We start from the raw sequence: 14,201 nt of genomic DNA on the forward strand, positions 1-14,201 counted from the left end.
CGCCCTGCTGAGCACAGAGCCTGACCCTGGCCCTTGATCTCAGGACCTGAGCTGAAACCAAGAGTCAGACACTTAACCAACTGAGCCAGCCAGGCGCCCCGGTATAATTTCATTTCTTGAACACCAAATAGATCAAACAAAACTATGTGTTTACTGAGGACAGAGAATAAAGTAGAGCCCTGAGGTCGAAACCACCTCTGTCTCTGAACAAGGGGATTCAGGGATGGAAAGAGGAGTTGGGGCCAGTTGACAGTAGCAATGATCAGAACTCCAATGTCTTTCTCATCCCTTTCATCCCGCTGTCTGGCCTCACCATCATGTGGGGCCGCAGAAGAGAAGGGCAGGAGCCCGGCTGGCTGGGCAAGGAGGAAGCCAGCCTGTGCCCAATAGCAGTAGAAGCCACGTGTATGGCTACAGTGACACAACACAGCAGGGGCACTGATGCAAACAGGCCATGACATTGCCACCCATGTCCTGGACGAGGAGGTTTTCTTGTTCTTATTTATAACAATAGAGCGAGTAGTGTTATTTTTCTGCAGTAGAAATAGATCATACTCATGAACAAGTCAGGAAATGGTGAAATGCTGAACTTCCAGGAGGTTTTTCAGAGTCCAGCCTCCAGGTCTACCCCCTGACCCCACCAGCCCTCCTCCGACGGCAGAAAAACCTTCTAATAGCATCTTTCATGTCCTTGTTTCTCAGGCTGTAGATAATGGGGTTGAGGAAGGGAGCAAGGATTACAAAGCTGACAGCAATTGCTGTGTCCCAAAACACTGAGTAGGTGGCTGAGAACCGCAGATACATGACAGCCACACTGCCGAAGAAGAGCAGGAACACAGCAAGGTGAGCGGCACAGGTGGAGAAGGCCTTGCGGCGGCCCTCGGCAGAGGGCATCCCCAGAATCACCACGATGATCCGGACGTAGGATAGGGCGATGGCCAGGAAGGAGGCCACGATCTCCACTGCGTGGATAGCGTCCACGATGACCACCAGCGATGTGTCTGTGCAGGCCAAGCTCAACACAGGTGTGAAGTCACAGAAGATCTGCTGGATCCGGTTGGGGCCACAGAAAGGCAAGGTGGCAATCCACGCGATCTCAGGGAGCACAAGGAGGAAGCCACAGAGGCAGGACCCAGCTGTTAGCTGGGTGCACAGCTTGGGAGTCATGATGGTCGGGTAACGGAGAGGACTGCAGATGGCGACGTACCTGTCAATGGCCATTGCTGTCAGCACACAGCCTTCCGTGATGCCCAGGGAGTGGAAGAAGTACATCTGCAGGAGGCAGCCGGCCAGAGAGATGGTCTTCTGCTCATTGACCAGGCTGGAGAGCATCTTGGGGATGGTGGTCGTGGTGTACCCGACCTCCAGGAAGGAGAGGACACTGATGAGAAGAAGTACATGGGAGTGTGCAGGGCCATGTCCAGCTGGACCACAATGACTATCACCAGGTTCCCAGTGGATGATGAATCCCATAGGCGAGAAGCAGGGGGGATGAAAAACAGGAGGCCACCTTGATGCAGAGGTCGGGAACACAGAGAACAAGAACTCATTCACCATAGTCTGGATTCCCCAGGGTCTCCAGCCGTTGTCATCTGCAAGGGAAAGAAAGGAGACAAAACTCCTGGAAACGGGGGTGGTGCCCAGCACTGAAAACCGCCCCCACTCCTTTTCGCGGTCAGCATCTTAAGCTGACTCTGGGGGGCCTAGACAGGCCAGTTGGAAATATCTTCTCAGCTGTAGCTCCTGTGGCCAGAAAACATCTGGAATATTTGCTTTGGGGCCCCCTCAATGCATCTTTTGTAAACATCTTCAGTGGATGCCAAGAAAACACAAAGCCACACAACAAATTAATTATCTGGACATATTTTCTGGAGGTTCATTAATTTCTTGGTTCTTCCCCCCCTTACTCTCTGTCCTTCTGTGTTTAGCTTTAAAATGTGTTACTTTTCTTCCTTCTTCTTTTTTTTTTAAGACTTTATTTATTTGAGAGAGCGTGCATGCACGCAGGAGGGCATGAGCGATGAGCAGGGGAGGGGCAGAGGGAGAGGGAGAAGGCAAGCTCCCTGCTGAGCTGGAGGCTGGACTCTGACTGGTGGCTCCATCCCAGGACCCTGAGGTCATGATCTGAGCAGAAGGCAGACGCCCAACTGATTGAGCCACCCAGGTCCCCCCAAAATGTGCACTTCTCTTTTCAACTATTCCCCCCCTCCTGTTCTTCAGAGTGGTTTAATAAAAATACAGAGACGCTGCAGGAGCCCTGGTCTCAATAATTCCTCCCATGGCTTTCCCACCTTTTCTGGCCCTCATCCACGATCTGAGCTGGCTGAATGGTCATCTTCGTCTCTGCCCCGTTTCTGTTCGTTTCATGGTGACATCTGTTTCTTGTTAGATGCTAAGTGCCCAGATGTTAGGAAATACTCCTCCTCACATTCCTTTGCTTCTCCCCCCCTCTCCTCTCTCTCAGTAGTTGACATTGATAGTTGCTCAGGCCAAGAGTCTCTCTAGAACCACTTTGTGCCTGTTGGTCACTGGATGTTGGACAAGCATGTAACTCCACCTCGCACATCCCCCCCCCTCCTGGGCCACACCTAAGGGCCGTGGAATTAAAACAAAAAAATCACTTCTAACATAACTAAGACTGTCTTGGGAAGGAGACATCACACAATGCAGCTGCAGTAGAATCAGACCCGCATCTACTTGTCATATTACTAGACTTTTTTGCAAGGTGAATTAAGGTTCATGATAGTCATGTACAGTACCCTCTCACCCTTGACTATTTTAACAACTTTTTCATGATTTTCTTACCTCCAACAAGCCATTCTGCAGATGAATGTGCCTAAGTATGGCTTTTACTGTCCTGTTCTTTTCAAAATGATTCAAGGATAAGCCCCACCGATCTTAGCTTGATATTTATTGTCTACTCTGATCTGATTCCAATCAAATTTTAGAGCCAAATATTTTTCTACATACTCATTAGCTCAGCCAAACGGGACGCATTTCCTGTGTTTTCTATTTTTGCTTATGTCGTTCCTTCCCTCCATTCTCTTGCTCTCTGCCTATTGGAATCCTCGTTGCCAGCGTCCAGCAAACACTCCTATCATCTTGCAGCTCTCATGGATCTGCGCCGCTGGAAGTGAACACTCTCTCCTCCGACCCCCATGAGTGCTTGATATTCTCCTCTTTCGTGACTTCTAAGCTTCTCACACTTCAAATATTTGTGTATCAGCAGTATCTTCCCACTCCTGCCCCCCAACCATGGGCCCTGAAAGCTCCGCAGGCGGAATCATAAAGGATTAAATGAGGTAGTGTTAGTGAAGAGTTCCCATGTGATGGTCATGATAGCAGGCACATTACATATTTTATCCCATTTATTTTTACCTATGACAGATTATATTATTGTTTTATAAATAGAAAACTGAGAACCAAAGATGAGAAACAACTTGTTCAAATCCACATTTCTGCGATCCAAAACAATAACTGGAAGCCTGGTCTGTAGACCTTAAAATTCCATTATTATTATTATTATTATTTTAAATTCCACCATTAGTTTTTGCACCACAGTGGAAAATTTAGATCAGGAGCCACCAGTCACCCTGTCTACTTCCTACTCTGAGTACCACTATATTCTCAGAACTACCTCAAATCTGAAATGAGAGAGTGGAGGTGTGTTTTGTTCTTTTCAGGTCACAAGCAGATTAAAATAAATGCATCGCAGGTTAGGAAAATGAATTCCTATAAATTGCCTCTTGTCTTGAGGAAGGCTTTGGGATAGAGGAAGCATCAGTCCTTGGCAGAAGGGCAGAGCCTGCATGGAGACAGGCGTGAGATCAGAGTGCCCTCGAGCTGAAGCAAGCACTTCTCTGTCCTTTCTCAGCCGAAAGCACAGAGAATGGCCATGCTGAGTGGTCCTTATGGAGAATGTTGCTGGCCAAAACAGGAGGCTATGAGATTATAAGAAAAGACAAGCAAGTTCAGCACAAATTGGCTCATAAAAGGCAAGAGTGTGTCTACTTTGCTGCCCTGGGTGAGACCCTTTTCACTCGGAAGACTGCACCATTGTTCATCATTCACACATTTGTTCAGTTGACTCTCACATGTTCGTTGACCCTCTGCTAGGTGCTAACCACTGCCATAGGCTCGAGGGCTACGTGAAGGTAGAAAAAACATTACTCTTACTCCTGAGATATGTACAGAACACTTGAAAGATTCCTGGAATGACAAATAATCAGCTGTGCCCAAGAAGTTCAGCCTATAAATATCCCTTGTATAGTAAAAAAAAAAAAAAAAAAAAAAAATCGAATTTGATTTTAGTCCTGGAAAAAAAAATAGTGAATTTCTCTGTGACTCTCCAGGAATCCATAATTCTTTAGGCTTCAACAAAATTTTAGTGTTGGGAAGACCTTACCTATTATCAGTATTTTTACCTGGTAGCTACACTATGCTCATTTTAATGGCTCTTCTTGATTTCATATCTTATTATTTTAATTTTTTCACTCATGCAATCAAGTTCTAAAATGTGAAGTTTTACCCCATGCAATTGAGGAAACTTTACTCAGAAAACGAAGGCAAATCTGGGTGCAAATACAAGGAAAGTAGAGGAGGAGTGGAGGCAGGTGCACAGTTCGACTGGATAATTTCAACGATCTTCCACACTTACCTTGTCTGAGGCCACCACGACATTCCTTGGTCTCCACAGCTACCTCCCCTCTGCCAGTTTGTCGGCAAGGATATTGATATCTTAGGAGGCTCTTGGGGGAATTTGTAGAGTGGAAAACAATCCTTTCCGGGGACTTTATCTTTAGATGATGCAGGATCTCAAGAAAAGTGGTGCGTTCTGCTCTCCTCTCTGAGGGTTAAATTAAGGGAAAAGTGTCACACAGTAATTAGACATTCCCCAGGGTCAAGTCTCAAAAGCTTCCCTGAGGCCAAATACCCCGTTCTCACAGGGGAGTGTAGAACTGGACACTGGGGACAAAGTAGCTGTGGGTGTCATACCAGACCTGTTGGGACCACACTGCTCTGGAAACACTTGGTAAAAGTAAACACTACTTTGCTCATTTTTCACTTTCCATTCCTTCTGCTGCTCTAAAAATAATAATGATGATAACTCATTTGGAATGTCAACAAAAACAAGGAACTCTAAAGGATGTGTTATACATAAATGTAGTACTTTATAAAGTTATTAGAAGACATGGAACATCTAAATAAATTGGTTGATATGATGTATGAATGAATAGAATGTCTGAGTTGTGGAAACATGCCAATTCTACACAAACCAATCTGTGCCTTCAATGTAACTTCAATCAAAATTCCATTTGGGTAGGGGGGAGTGGAGCGTGTCAAGGTGAGGGACAAGACTAAGATATTTTGAAGGAGAAGTTTAAAATGGGAAGGTTTGTCCTATTGTATATCAAACATTATAATAGAGCAGCTTAACAAGCTAATGGAAGCCAGGAGACAGATGGACGCAGTATGGAGCTTTGACATATGGTGAGACAGAGACAGCAGAATGCTGGGGGAGCATGAGGAAAGTTGGTTCAAGGGGTCTGTGGAGAAAGGGCTGATTGTTAATAAATGGTCCCAGAACCGTTATTTAAGCATATGAAACACATAAAATAGAATTTTTCCTGACCTCATTACATTCCCACAGTCTACAGCTAGAACAAAATTTTAATGAGAAGTCAACTTTAATACTTTAATTTTTAAAAGATTTTATTTTTAAGTAATCTCTACACCTAACATGAAGCTCAAACTCAGCCCTGAGACCAAGACTCCTATGCTCTACCGACTGAGCCAGCCAGGCACTCCCTTTTATCCCCCCAAAGATTATATATTTTTAAAATTGTAATACTTTAAAATAAAATTTGGGAGAATATTTAATCACTTCAAGTGGGGAAAAATCATAAACAATTCAATAGAAATATGAGCTATAAAGGAAAAAAGATCATTAAATTCAGGTATATTAATATTTCCAATTACCCAATGGTACTATAAAGAAAGTAAAAAAGACAAACTACACATTAGGAGTCTGTATTTATAAATTATGTAACTGAAAACAAATATTACTCAGAATATATAAAGAGCTCCTACAAATTAAAAATAAAATGATTTTTAAAATCAGGTGAATATATATATATATATATATATATATATATATATATATATATATATAAACACGTATGATACATACACACACATACATATCTGGACTCAGCCTCACTGATAAGCAAAGAAATGCAAATCTAAACAACAGGGAACTTTTTATACACACAGCCAAACAGGAACCAATGTGACAACTCAAAATGCTAGAAATGATATGCAATATAGAAATCCATGCTTTGTTGATAGAATACAGACCTTGAAAAACAGTGGACTTCCAAGGGCCTGTACCACTCTCCTGATCTACATGGTGTTGGGTTTGGCAAGAGCAGAGCTTTCATAGTGAGTGGGGAATGCAATCAGAAGGATTCCTTCCCTCCCTCCCTCCCTCCCTCCCTCCCTCCCTCCCTCCCTCCTTCCTTCCTTCCTTCCTTCCTTCCTTCCTTCCTTCCTTCCTTCCTTCCTTCCTTCCTTCCTTCTTCTCCTTTTTAAACTAAATCTTGAGCCTAAAATTTACCTCCATGTGAGTAAAGCCAGAGAAAAAAGAAATATACAACACAAGTTGATTTTTATCCTTTTGCAAAAAGACATAAAACAGGCATGAAGTGTTAAATATCTAATGGTCTGGTAGACATGGATGTAGAAAGGAAACAGAATTTGAAAATGGATTTGAGTTTAAAAAAAAAAAAACCAAAAAACAAAACAAAAAACCTTGATAAGAAATGGATATATAGAGTGGAGCAGAGAGGACTCTATTATTCGATAACTAGTTTTTTAAAAAGTGATGTTATATTTTATTTTATTTTATTTTATTTTATTTTATTTATTTTATTTTATTTATTTTATTTTATTTTATTTTATTTTATTTTATTTTACTTTCACACAATGGAGTTTTAATTAAACACTTGTACATACTGTTTGCAATATAAATCACCTTGTTAAGGTGTCTCCCATTAATTATAACAAAATTATTCATTCATTCATTTGTTCAGCAAAAAGGTGGTATTTTAAAACAGACCCCTGGTAAGCATTTGAAGCATGATACATGGTTAAATAAATAAATAATCGGTGAAAGAGTGAATTAACTAATTTTAAGAGTCAGATAGTGACCCAGTGATTGGCTGGTCTGTTGTCATTCTCCTGCTCACCTCCTGCACTGAAAGCACCCTACCAGCTAAGACACATTGCTTGCACCCCCAGCTCTGGGCTCATGTCATCTCGGACAGAGATGTCGCTTCTCCAGTTGTCCTACCTGTCTACACCTGTTCAGCTCTTCCTCTCTATGCCGTGTGCCCATTCCACTAATAAATACGCTCAAATGTATTCACCTTAAAATACATACCTGTCCTCTACTCATGCTTGCTTTCGGGGCCAGCACATAGCCAATATTCTCCCCTTCTTTATTTTCTCTAGAAAATAGTTTACCCTTTATGCCTCTTTCTGCTTGTACTTTTTTACGTCCCATTCACATGAACCATGACCCCGACTAAGAAAGAGAACATGATCAATAACTTGCGAGTCCACTAACTGCTCCTCCCTGGTCCAATCCTTCGCCCTCCATATTGCATATCACCATTAACCTGGATATCGTGTCCCTTACTCTGCAGAGTTTTGCCTATTTAACTCTATATAAATTGAATTATATTTTAGGTATTATCGTACAAGTTGCTCATTCACTCAACATATTTTTGAGAATCATTCAAGGCAGATCATCTAGCTGCAGCTTTATTTTTTTATATATAAATTTATTTTTTATTGGTGTTCAATTTGCCAACATATAGAATAACACCCAGTGCTCATCCTGGCAAGTGCCCCCCTCAGTGCCCATCACCCAGTCACCCCCGCCCCCTGCCCACCTCCCCTTCCAACACCACTAGTTCGTTTCCCCGAGTTAGGAGTCTCTCATGTTCTGTCTCCCTTTCTGATATTTCCCACTCATTTTTTTCTCCTTTCCCCTTTATTCCCTTCCACTATTTTTTATATTCCCCAAATGAATGAGACCATATAATGTTTGTCCTTCTCCGATTGACTTATTTCAGTCAGCATCATACCCTCCAGGTCCATCTACGTGGAAGCAAATGGTGGGTATTTGTCATTTCTAATGGCTGAGGAATATTCCATTGTATACATAAACCACATCTTCTTTATCCATCATCTTTCGATGGATACTGAGGCTCCTTCCACAGTTTGGCTATTGTGGACATTGCTGCTAGAAACATTGGGGTGCAGCAGCTTTAAAAGAAAATCATCTTTGTCTTATATTAATGTGATACAAACTAATCACTCATGGGGCATGAACATTTTGTGTTGTGGAGCACTCACATCTTCAGCTCCACGAGAGACTGCCATAGTGTATTCCCCACTCATTATAGGGGGGGCTTCTTGAACCCCAGGTCTTTCTAAGGGCTAGCTTATATGTGCTCATCAATACATCTTTCCTGTTGAGGCTGTCCTCAAACCCCTTCCATTCCAGCCCCTCGGGGACACCTGCCGTTGGGACGCCCGAAGCCTGTGACACATCATGGATGGGAGCCTCTCCTTCCTGCCCCTACTGCTAGTGGTTCTGTTACCCCTTGGGTCCCTGTGAGAAGTTCTGCCGAGCCATGCTGGGCAGCTGCTGGCGGACTCCTCAGCGATGCACTTCAGAGCTGCTGTGTGCCACTGAACCGCTGCTTCATAGCAAAGTGGAAAAACCCTTCTGCCTTGAACCACATTTTATTAGCTTGGCCCTTCTTGTTCCTCATCCTTCCTCTGTCTCAGCAGATACTTTTATATGTAAACAATTCTCTCACCCCTTTAACAAAAAAGAAAACCAAGTGTCTCTTTCCATTTGATGTCTAGCCGGACTCACAGACCCAGCTTCCCAAAGGTGTGCCAACATCACGAAAGGGGAGCATGGCGACAAGTGTTCCCCTAATTAACCAAATGGGATGTGGAGTTGCTGTCCCTGTGACTGGGGAGAGCCTTTCTGACGAAAGACTTTCTCCCCCTGGAGGCTTCCTGAGACACCTAGAGTTGTGGCTGCAGTTATAACAGTCCTGTTTGTTGGGCCACAGAACAATGGAGACGAAGACATTTGGCAAATGGAAGTGTCTCCCTAAGTTCTGAAAGAGGTGGCTATGGGATGATGGGTGGACTCTGTGCTTTGGTGGGTGCACGGGTGGCGTTTCGCTATATATTAAGGAAGACTGTCACACGACCAGATTTTTTTTTTTTTCTGTTGGTTTTCAGTGAAGACCTGTGGAAACTTCATTGAGGTTTTGCAGACACATGAGGTAGGGGGAAAAGATTCTTAGCTCAGGGATGAAAGCGTTGGTGAATTTGGGTCTCAGGACTACTGGACAGCCATAACAAGCATCTATTTAATTTTGTCTGTGCCACTAGCTCTATGACTCTTTTGACCCCCTCTGATTTCTGGGTTAAATTCTGATGTAGGATGCTTGCATTTTATTTAGTCAGGTCAGAAAATGCTCTTAATGCTGTGGCAACTGGTGGAGCTAAGTAGTTGAGATTCTGAGCTACCCATCCTTCCAGAAAACACAGGAGTCCAGTTAGATATGGTTTGAGGCCCAAGTATCTACTTCAAATTGCCTATATATATATATATATATATATATATATGAATATTCTTTCCTTTCTAAAGACTCAAGTTTCTGATGACCTGCCAATTTTTCCCTCCTCTGAGTTTCAATTTCCTAATTTCAAAATGTACTGGCCGCTGAGCACAGTGCTGACTTCCCTATTTATCTCCTGGCTACCCCTGAAAGAAGAATTGAGAATAACAGCGTTAACGTCTGTCATATGAGGAATTCAAACAGGGGATAATAGGACCAAGAGATACTGGGATGTCAAAATGAGTTAAAAATCTCATATACATCCATATTATTTATCATGCTAAGAAGTTTAGGCTTTATTTGGAAGCCTGTGTGATCCACCTCCAGGTCTATTTTCAGACACGGTATTGACAGCTTTGCATTTAAGAAAGATTATTCCAGGAGCTGGGTGGAGGGAAAATTGAGACAAATCAAGGTTGAAAACACGAATCTAGGTAGGAGTAATTAAGGCAAGAAACCATCAAAGCACACATTATTTTTTCTTGTGAATCTCTCTTTTTTTTAGGTAGAAGTTTTCTTACAGAAAAACAAAGGGAAATTTTATCTCCCATATTTATCCTGTTTCAACACAGATTTCATAATCTGCTGCATCTATAAAAAGCAAGAACAAAAAATTTTTAAGAAACTATTTGGTTGTCATACACCAAGCTGACTTTTTGTCTGTTTAAATCCTCTGGTATTCTGATCTCAAAATAATTTTATCTATTTTTTTTTATATCTGTTGCCAGCTCACAGTCGTCTCTTTAGGGTAGATATCAGTAGCTTTCTCCATTTATGTTTTATTTTAATTTTAAAAAATTGAGATTTAATTGGCAGTTAACATTGTGTAAGTTGAAAGTGTGCGTGTTGGCGTGATGCTCTGGTATATACTGGAGTCCGATCGCTGTCGCACTGCCGTCTCGTCACATACACGTGGAGGCCCCATCACCAACACCTTCACCACCAGGTGTTTTCATGCAATGACGACAAGTCTCAGAAATCTGCCTCACGTGTGGATGTTTATGAGTCAGCTGGCGCCGAAGCATAGTCAAAGCTGTTCTTAGAAGTTCATGCAAGTCCCAAGTTTATTTTTTTTCTTCTTTATTATTTAGGTATAATTGACATATAATGTTATATGAGTTTGGGGTGAACAACATAAAGACTTGGCAATTGTGAACCCTACACATGTGCACCATGAGAACGGTGGCTGCCGCCGGTCGCCATTCACCATGATTATATCATTGATCTTACCTTCTATGCTGTACTTTTCTTTCCCGTGACTTATAATTGCAAGTTTGCACCTCTTGATCTCTTTCACCCAAATCTCTGTACTTTATACTCTCCGATTAGAAGAAGGAATAAAAGTTTCAGTCAAAGACAAAATGTAACAAAATTCTCCCTGGAAGAAAAGCTAACCGAGTGATGGAGATCAGCTGGTGGATCCTCTGTTAGGGTGAGCGCAGGAATGAATGCCTCATCGACCTACTGTGCCCTCTCGGGTTTAGGGGTGGCTTGGGTCACTGTCTTATTTTATCACTTCCCGGGAGGGTTTACGTGTACTTCTAGCCAATCCACACATCTTCATCACCTGGTTTTTCACTCTTCCCTCACCTCCCACAGATTCTCGTGTTCTGTATGCCACTAGTTCTCAACTGGAGCAATTTTAGTCCCTCTCCCCCTCTGCTGGGACATTTGGTGATTTTAGAGACATTTTGGTGATCGTGACTAGGAGAGAGGTCTGTGCCATTGACACCTAGTGGGTAGAGGCCAGCATTGCTGCTAAACATCCTACAATGCCCAGGAAAGTATCCCACATTTCACTTCCAGCGAAGAATCATCTGGTCCAAATGTTGGTTTTGAAGACCTGTTCTGTGCTAATTAAAGAGCCGTATGGTGTGGGTACAGATATGGATAGTTGAAGCTCTTGCCAACCTGCTGTTGGGCGTAGACTGCCGATCACTCTTTCAAATGTCACCAAACCCTCCTAGAGCTTGATTTCTAGATTAATATACTCCAACTATTAACTAATCATCTTTGGATTCAGGTAAGATTAATTTGCACATACAGACATATTGCATGGCTCTGAGCTCTTATATTTTAAAGTAAGTTAAATTTAGCATCATATTTGGCTTTATCTTTTTACTCCTTGGTTAATGATGAGACTGGTCAAGGGAAGCCTGCACAGGCACTTCAGTGTTTCAGACACTCACCGTGAATGGTCTTACTTTTACCCACAGAAGGGATCATTCTGTCACAATTCATTTTGTGTCTCCGACATTTCACCTCAAACAATAAAAATGCCTACCTACCTAAGTTGCTTCCAACTTACTATTATAATGGATATTCCAATGCATCTTTGTACATAATATTTTAACATTCAAAATATTCTCCTTATGCTCTACGGTGAAAGTCAGGCTCTAAACAGTCTCAAGAGTCTCAGTAAAAAATCGCCAAAATGTCATTTAGGGGAGTTCGTACCAACTTAAATGTCCAAATAGCAAGATTGTCCGCTTAGCTAACAAAATAGTTGATATTGTAAGAGCTCAGTGTTACTGATAAGTATTTGCAAATCAGACAGGATCACTTTATCGTTTGCAAAGCAACTCACATACACATTTTACTTATGAACCTCATTTCCAGGCTGTTGAGCTGCCTGAAAAGAAAGGCCCCATCATTTAAATGCAGGTGGGGCTCTGACTGTCCGTATTTGATTCCATCTGCTGACAAGTGGCCTTGCTGAAAACATGGATCCGGAGAATCAGACAGGGGTGGCCGAGTTCTATTTCTCCGATTTCCCTCCATTTGGGAATGGCAGCCTCTTACTCTTCACTCCTCTGCTCTTTATTTATGCGTTCATTATTGTGGGAAACTTCACCATCTTCTCTGCTGTCCGTCTGGACACCCGCCTCCACAACCCCATGTACAATCTCATCAGCGCCTTCTCCTTCCTGGAGGTCTGGTACACCACAGCCACCATCCCCAAGATGCTCTCCAACCTCATCAGTGAGAAGAAGACCATCTCTTTCACTGGCTGCCTCCTGCAGATGTATTTCTTCCACTCGCTTGGGGTCACAGAAGCCCTAGTCCTCACGGTGATGGCCATCGACAGGTACATTGCCATCTGCAACCCCCTCCGCTATGCAATCATTATGACCCCTCGGCTATGTGTCCAGCTTTCCACCGGGTCTTGCATCTTTGGCTTCCTTATGCTGCTGCCAGAGATTGTGTGGATTTCTACTCTTCCCTTCTGTGGCCCCAACCAAATCCATCAACTCTTCTGTGACTTTGAACCCATGCTGCGCTTGGCCTGTACAGACACGTCCATGATTCTGGTTGAAGACGTGATCCATGCTATTTCCATCCTGACTTCTGTGACTGTCATCAGCCTTTCGTATTTAAGAATCATCACAGTGATCCTGAGGATTCCCTCAGGGGCGAGCCGTCAGAAGGCGTTCTCCACTTGTGCGGCCCACATTACTATTTTCTTGCTGTTTTTTGGCAGCGTGGCCCTCATGTACCTGCGCTTCTCTGTCACGTTCCCACCTCTACTGGACAAGGCCATTGCACTGATGTTTGCTGTCCTTGCCCCGCTTTTCAACCCAATAATTTATAGCCTGAGGAACAAAGACATGAAAGATGCCATCAGGAAAGTTCTCTGTTTCCGATCAATGTTCAATGTCTCTGGTAGCCAATGAGAGTTCACAGGCATCTGTTCAAATATCTCCCTCCGTTTAAAATGCTAACAAATCAGTTTCTAAAATTACCATGTACACTTTTCATGTTGCTATTTGGGCATTTTTTTCCAGCTTTCTAAACTAGGAACTATTATTTGATCTGAGAGAGGAGGTCTTCTGTGATTCACCCATCGTTACATCATTTACAGATTATAATGGGATATTTTTCCACTTTGGAGCTCTACATAGCATGGTATTATCTTCTTCAAATCAAAGGAGAATATGAGGCTGAATAATAATCATATTTATTTCTTACACATTTGAAAACTCTCCTTTCCTGCTCTTTTATTCTATATTCACAATAGTCTTACATCAGGGTTTTTTTTTTTTTTTTTTTTTTCAGTTTAAAAAATTAACAAGAGGGGATCCTTGGGTGGCTCAGCGGTTTAGCACCACCTTGGGCTCGGGCTCAGGGTGTGATCCTGGAGTCCCGGGATCGAGTCCCACGTTGGCCTCCTTGCATGGAGTCTGCTTCTCCCTCTGCCTGTGTCTCTGCCTCTCTCTGCATGCCTCATGAATAAATAAATAAAATCTTATAAAAATTAAAAATTAACAAGATGTGCAGCAGTGAGATGGATTTGGCCTGCATGAGAAACCCTAGTTCCTAAAATTCATCCCAGAGACCTTCACCTTCCCTGGATTGTGGTCTGACACATGACAGTGACAATGCAGCACATAGAGCCACTGGCTTCACAACATCTGTGTCATCCTGTTCTCATCAGCTCCTTTGTGTTTATGTTTCCCATTGCCTTAAAAATTCCAGAGCAGACATTCT

The 14,201-nt window shown here is 42.7% G+C and overlaps 2 protein-coding genes across 2 annotated transcripts; one reads left to right on the forward strand and one right to left on the reverse strand.

Moving 5' to 3' along the window:
* Positions 1 to 624: 624 nt before the first annotated feature.
* On the reverse strand, positions 625 to 10,638 carry LOC119879372 (olfactory receptor 6K6-like). Its single transcript, XM_038589677.1, is given in 5 exon segments — positions 625 to 1,386; positions 1,389 to 1,517; positions 1,519 to 1,592; positions 4,658 to 4,846; positions 10,584 to 10,638. Coding segments are annotated over 5 exon segments (1,209 nt in total).
* A 1,798-nt stretch (positions 10,639 to 12,436) lies between these two features.
* LOC119879369 (olfactory receptor 6K3-like) lies at positions 12,437 to 13,387 on the forward strand. The gene has a single exon (XM_038589676.1). It carries the CDS (start codon positions 12,437 to 12,439, stop codon positions 13,385 to 13,387), a length of 951 nt encoding a protein of 316 aa, XP_038445604.1.
* Positions 13,388 to 14,201: the final 814 nt, after the last annotated feature.

This window comes from Canis lupus, unplaced genomic scaffold (assembly GCF_011100685.1).
Source record: "Canis lupus familiaris isolate Mischka breed German Shepherd unplaced genomic scaffold, alternate assembly UU_Cfam_GSD_1.0 chrUn_S699H862, whole genome shotgun sequence".
NCBI classification, from domain to species: Eukaryota; Metazoa; Chordata; class Mammalia; order Carnivora; family Canidae; genus Canis; species Canis lupus.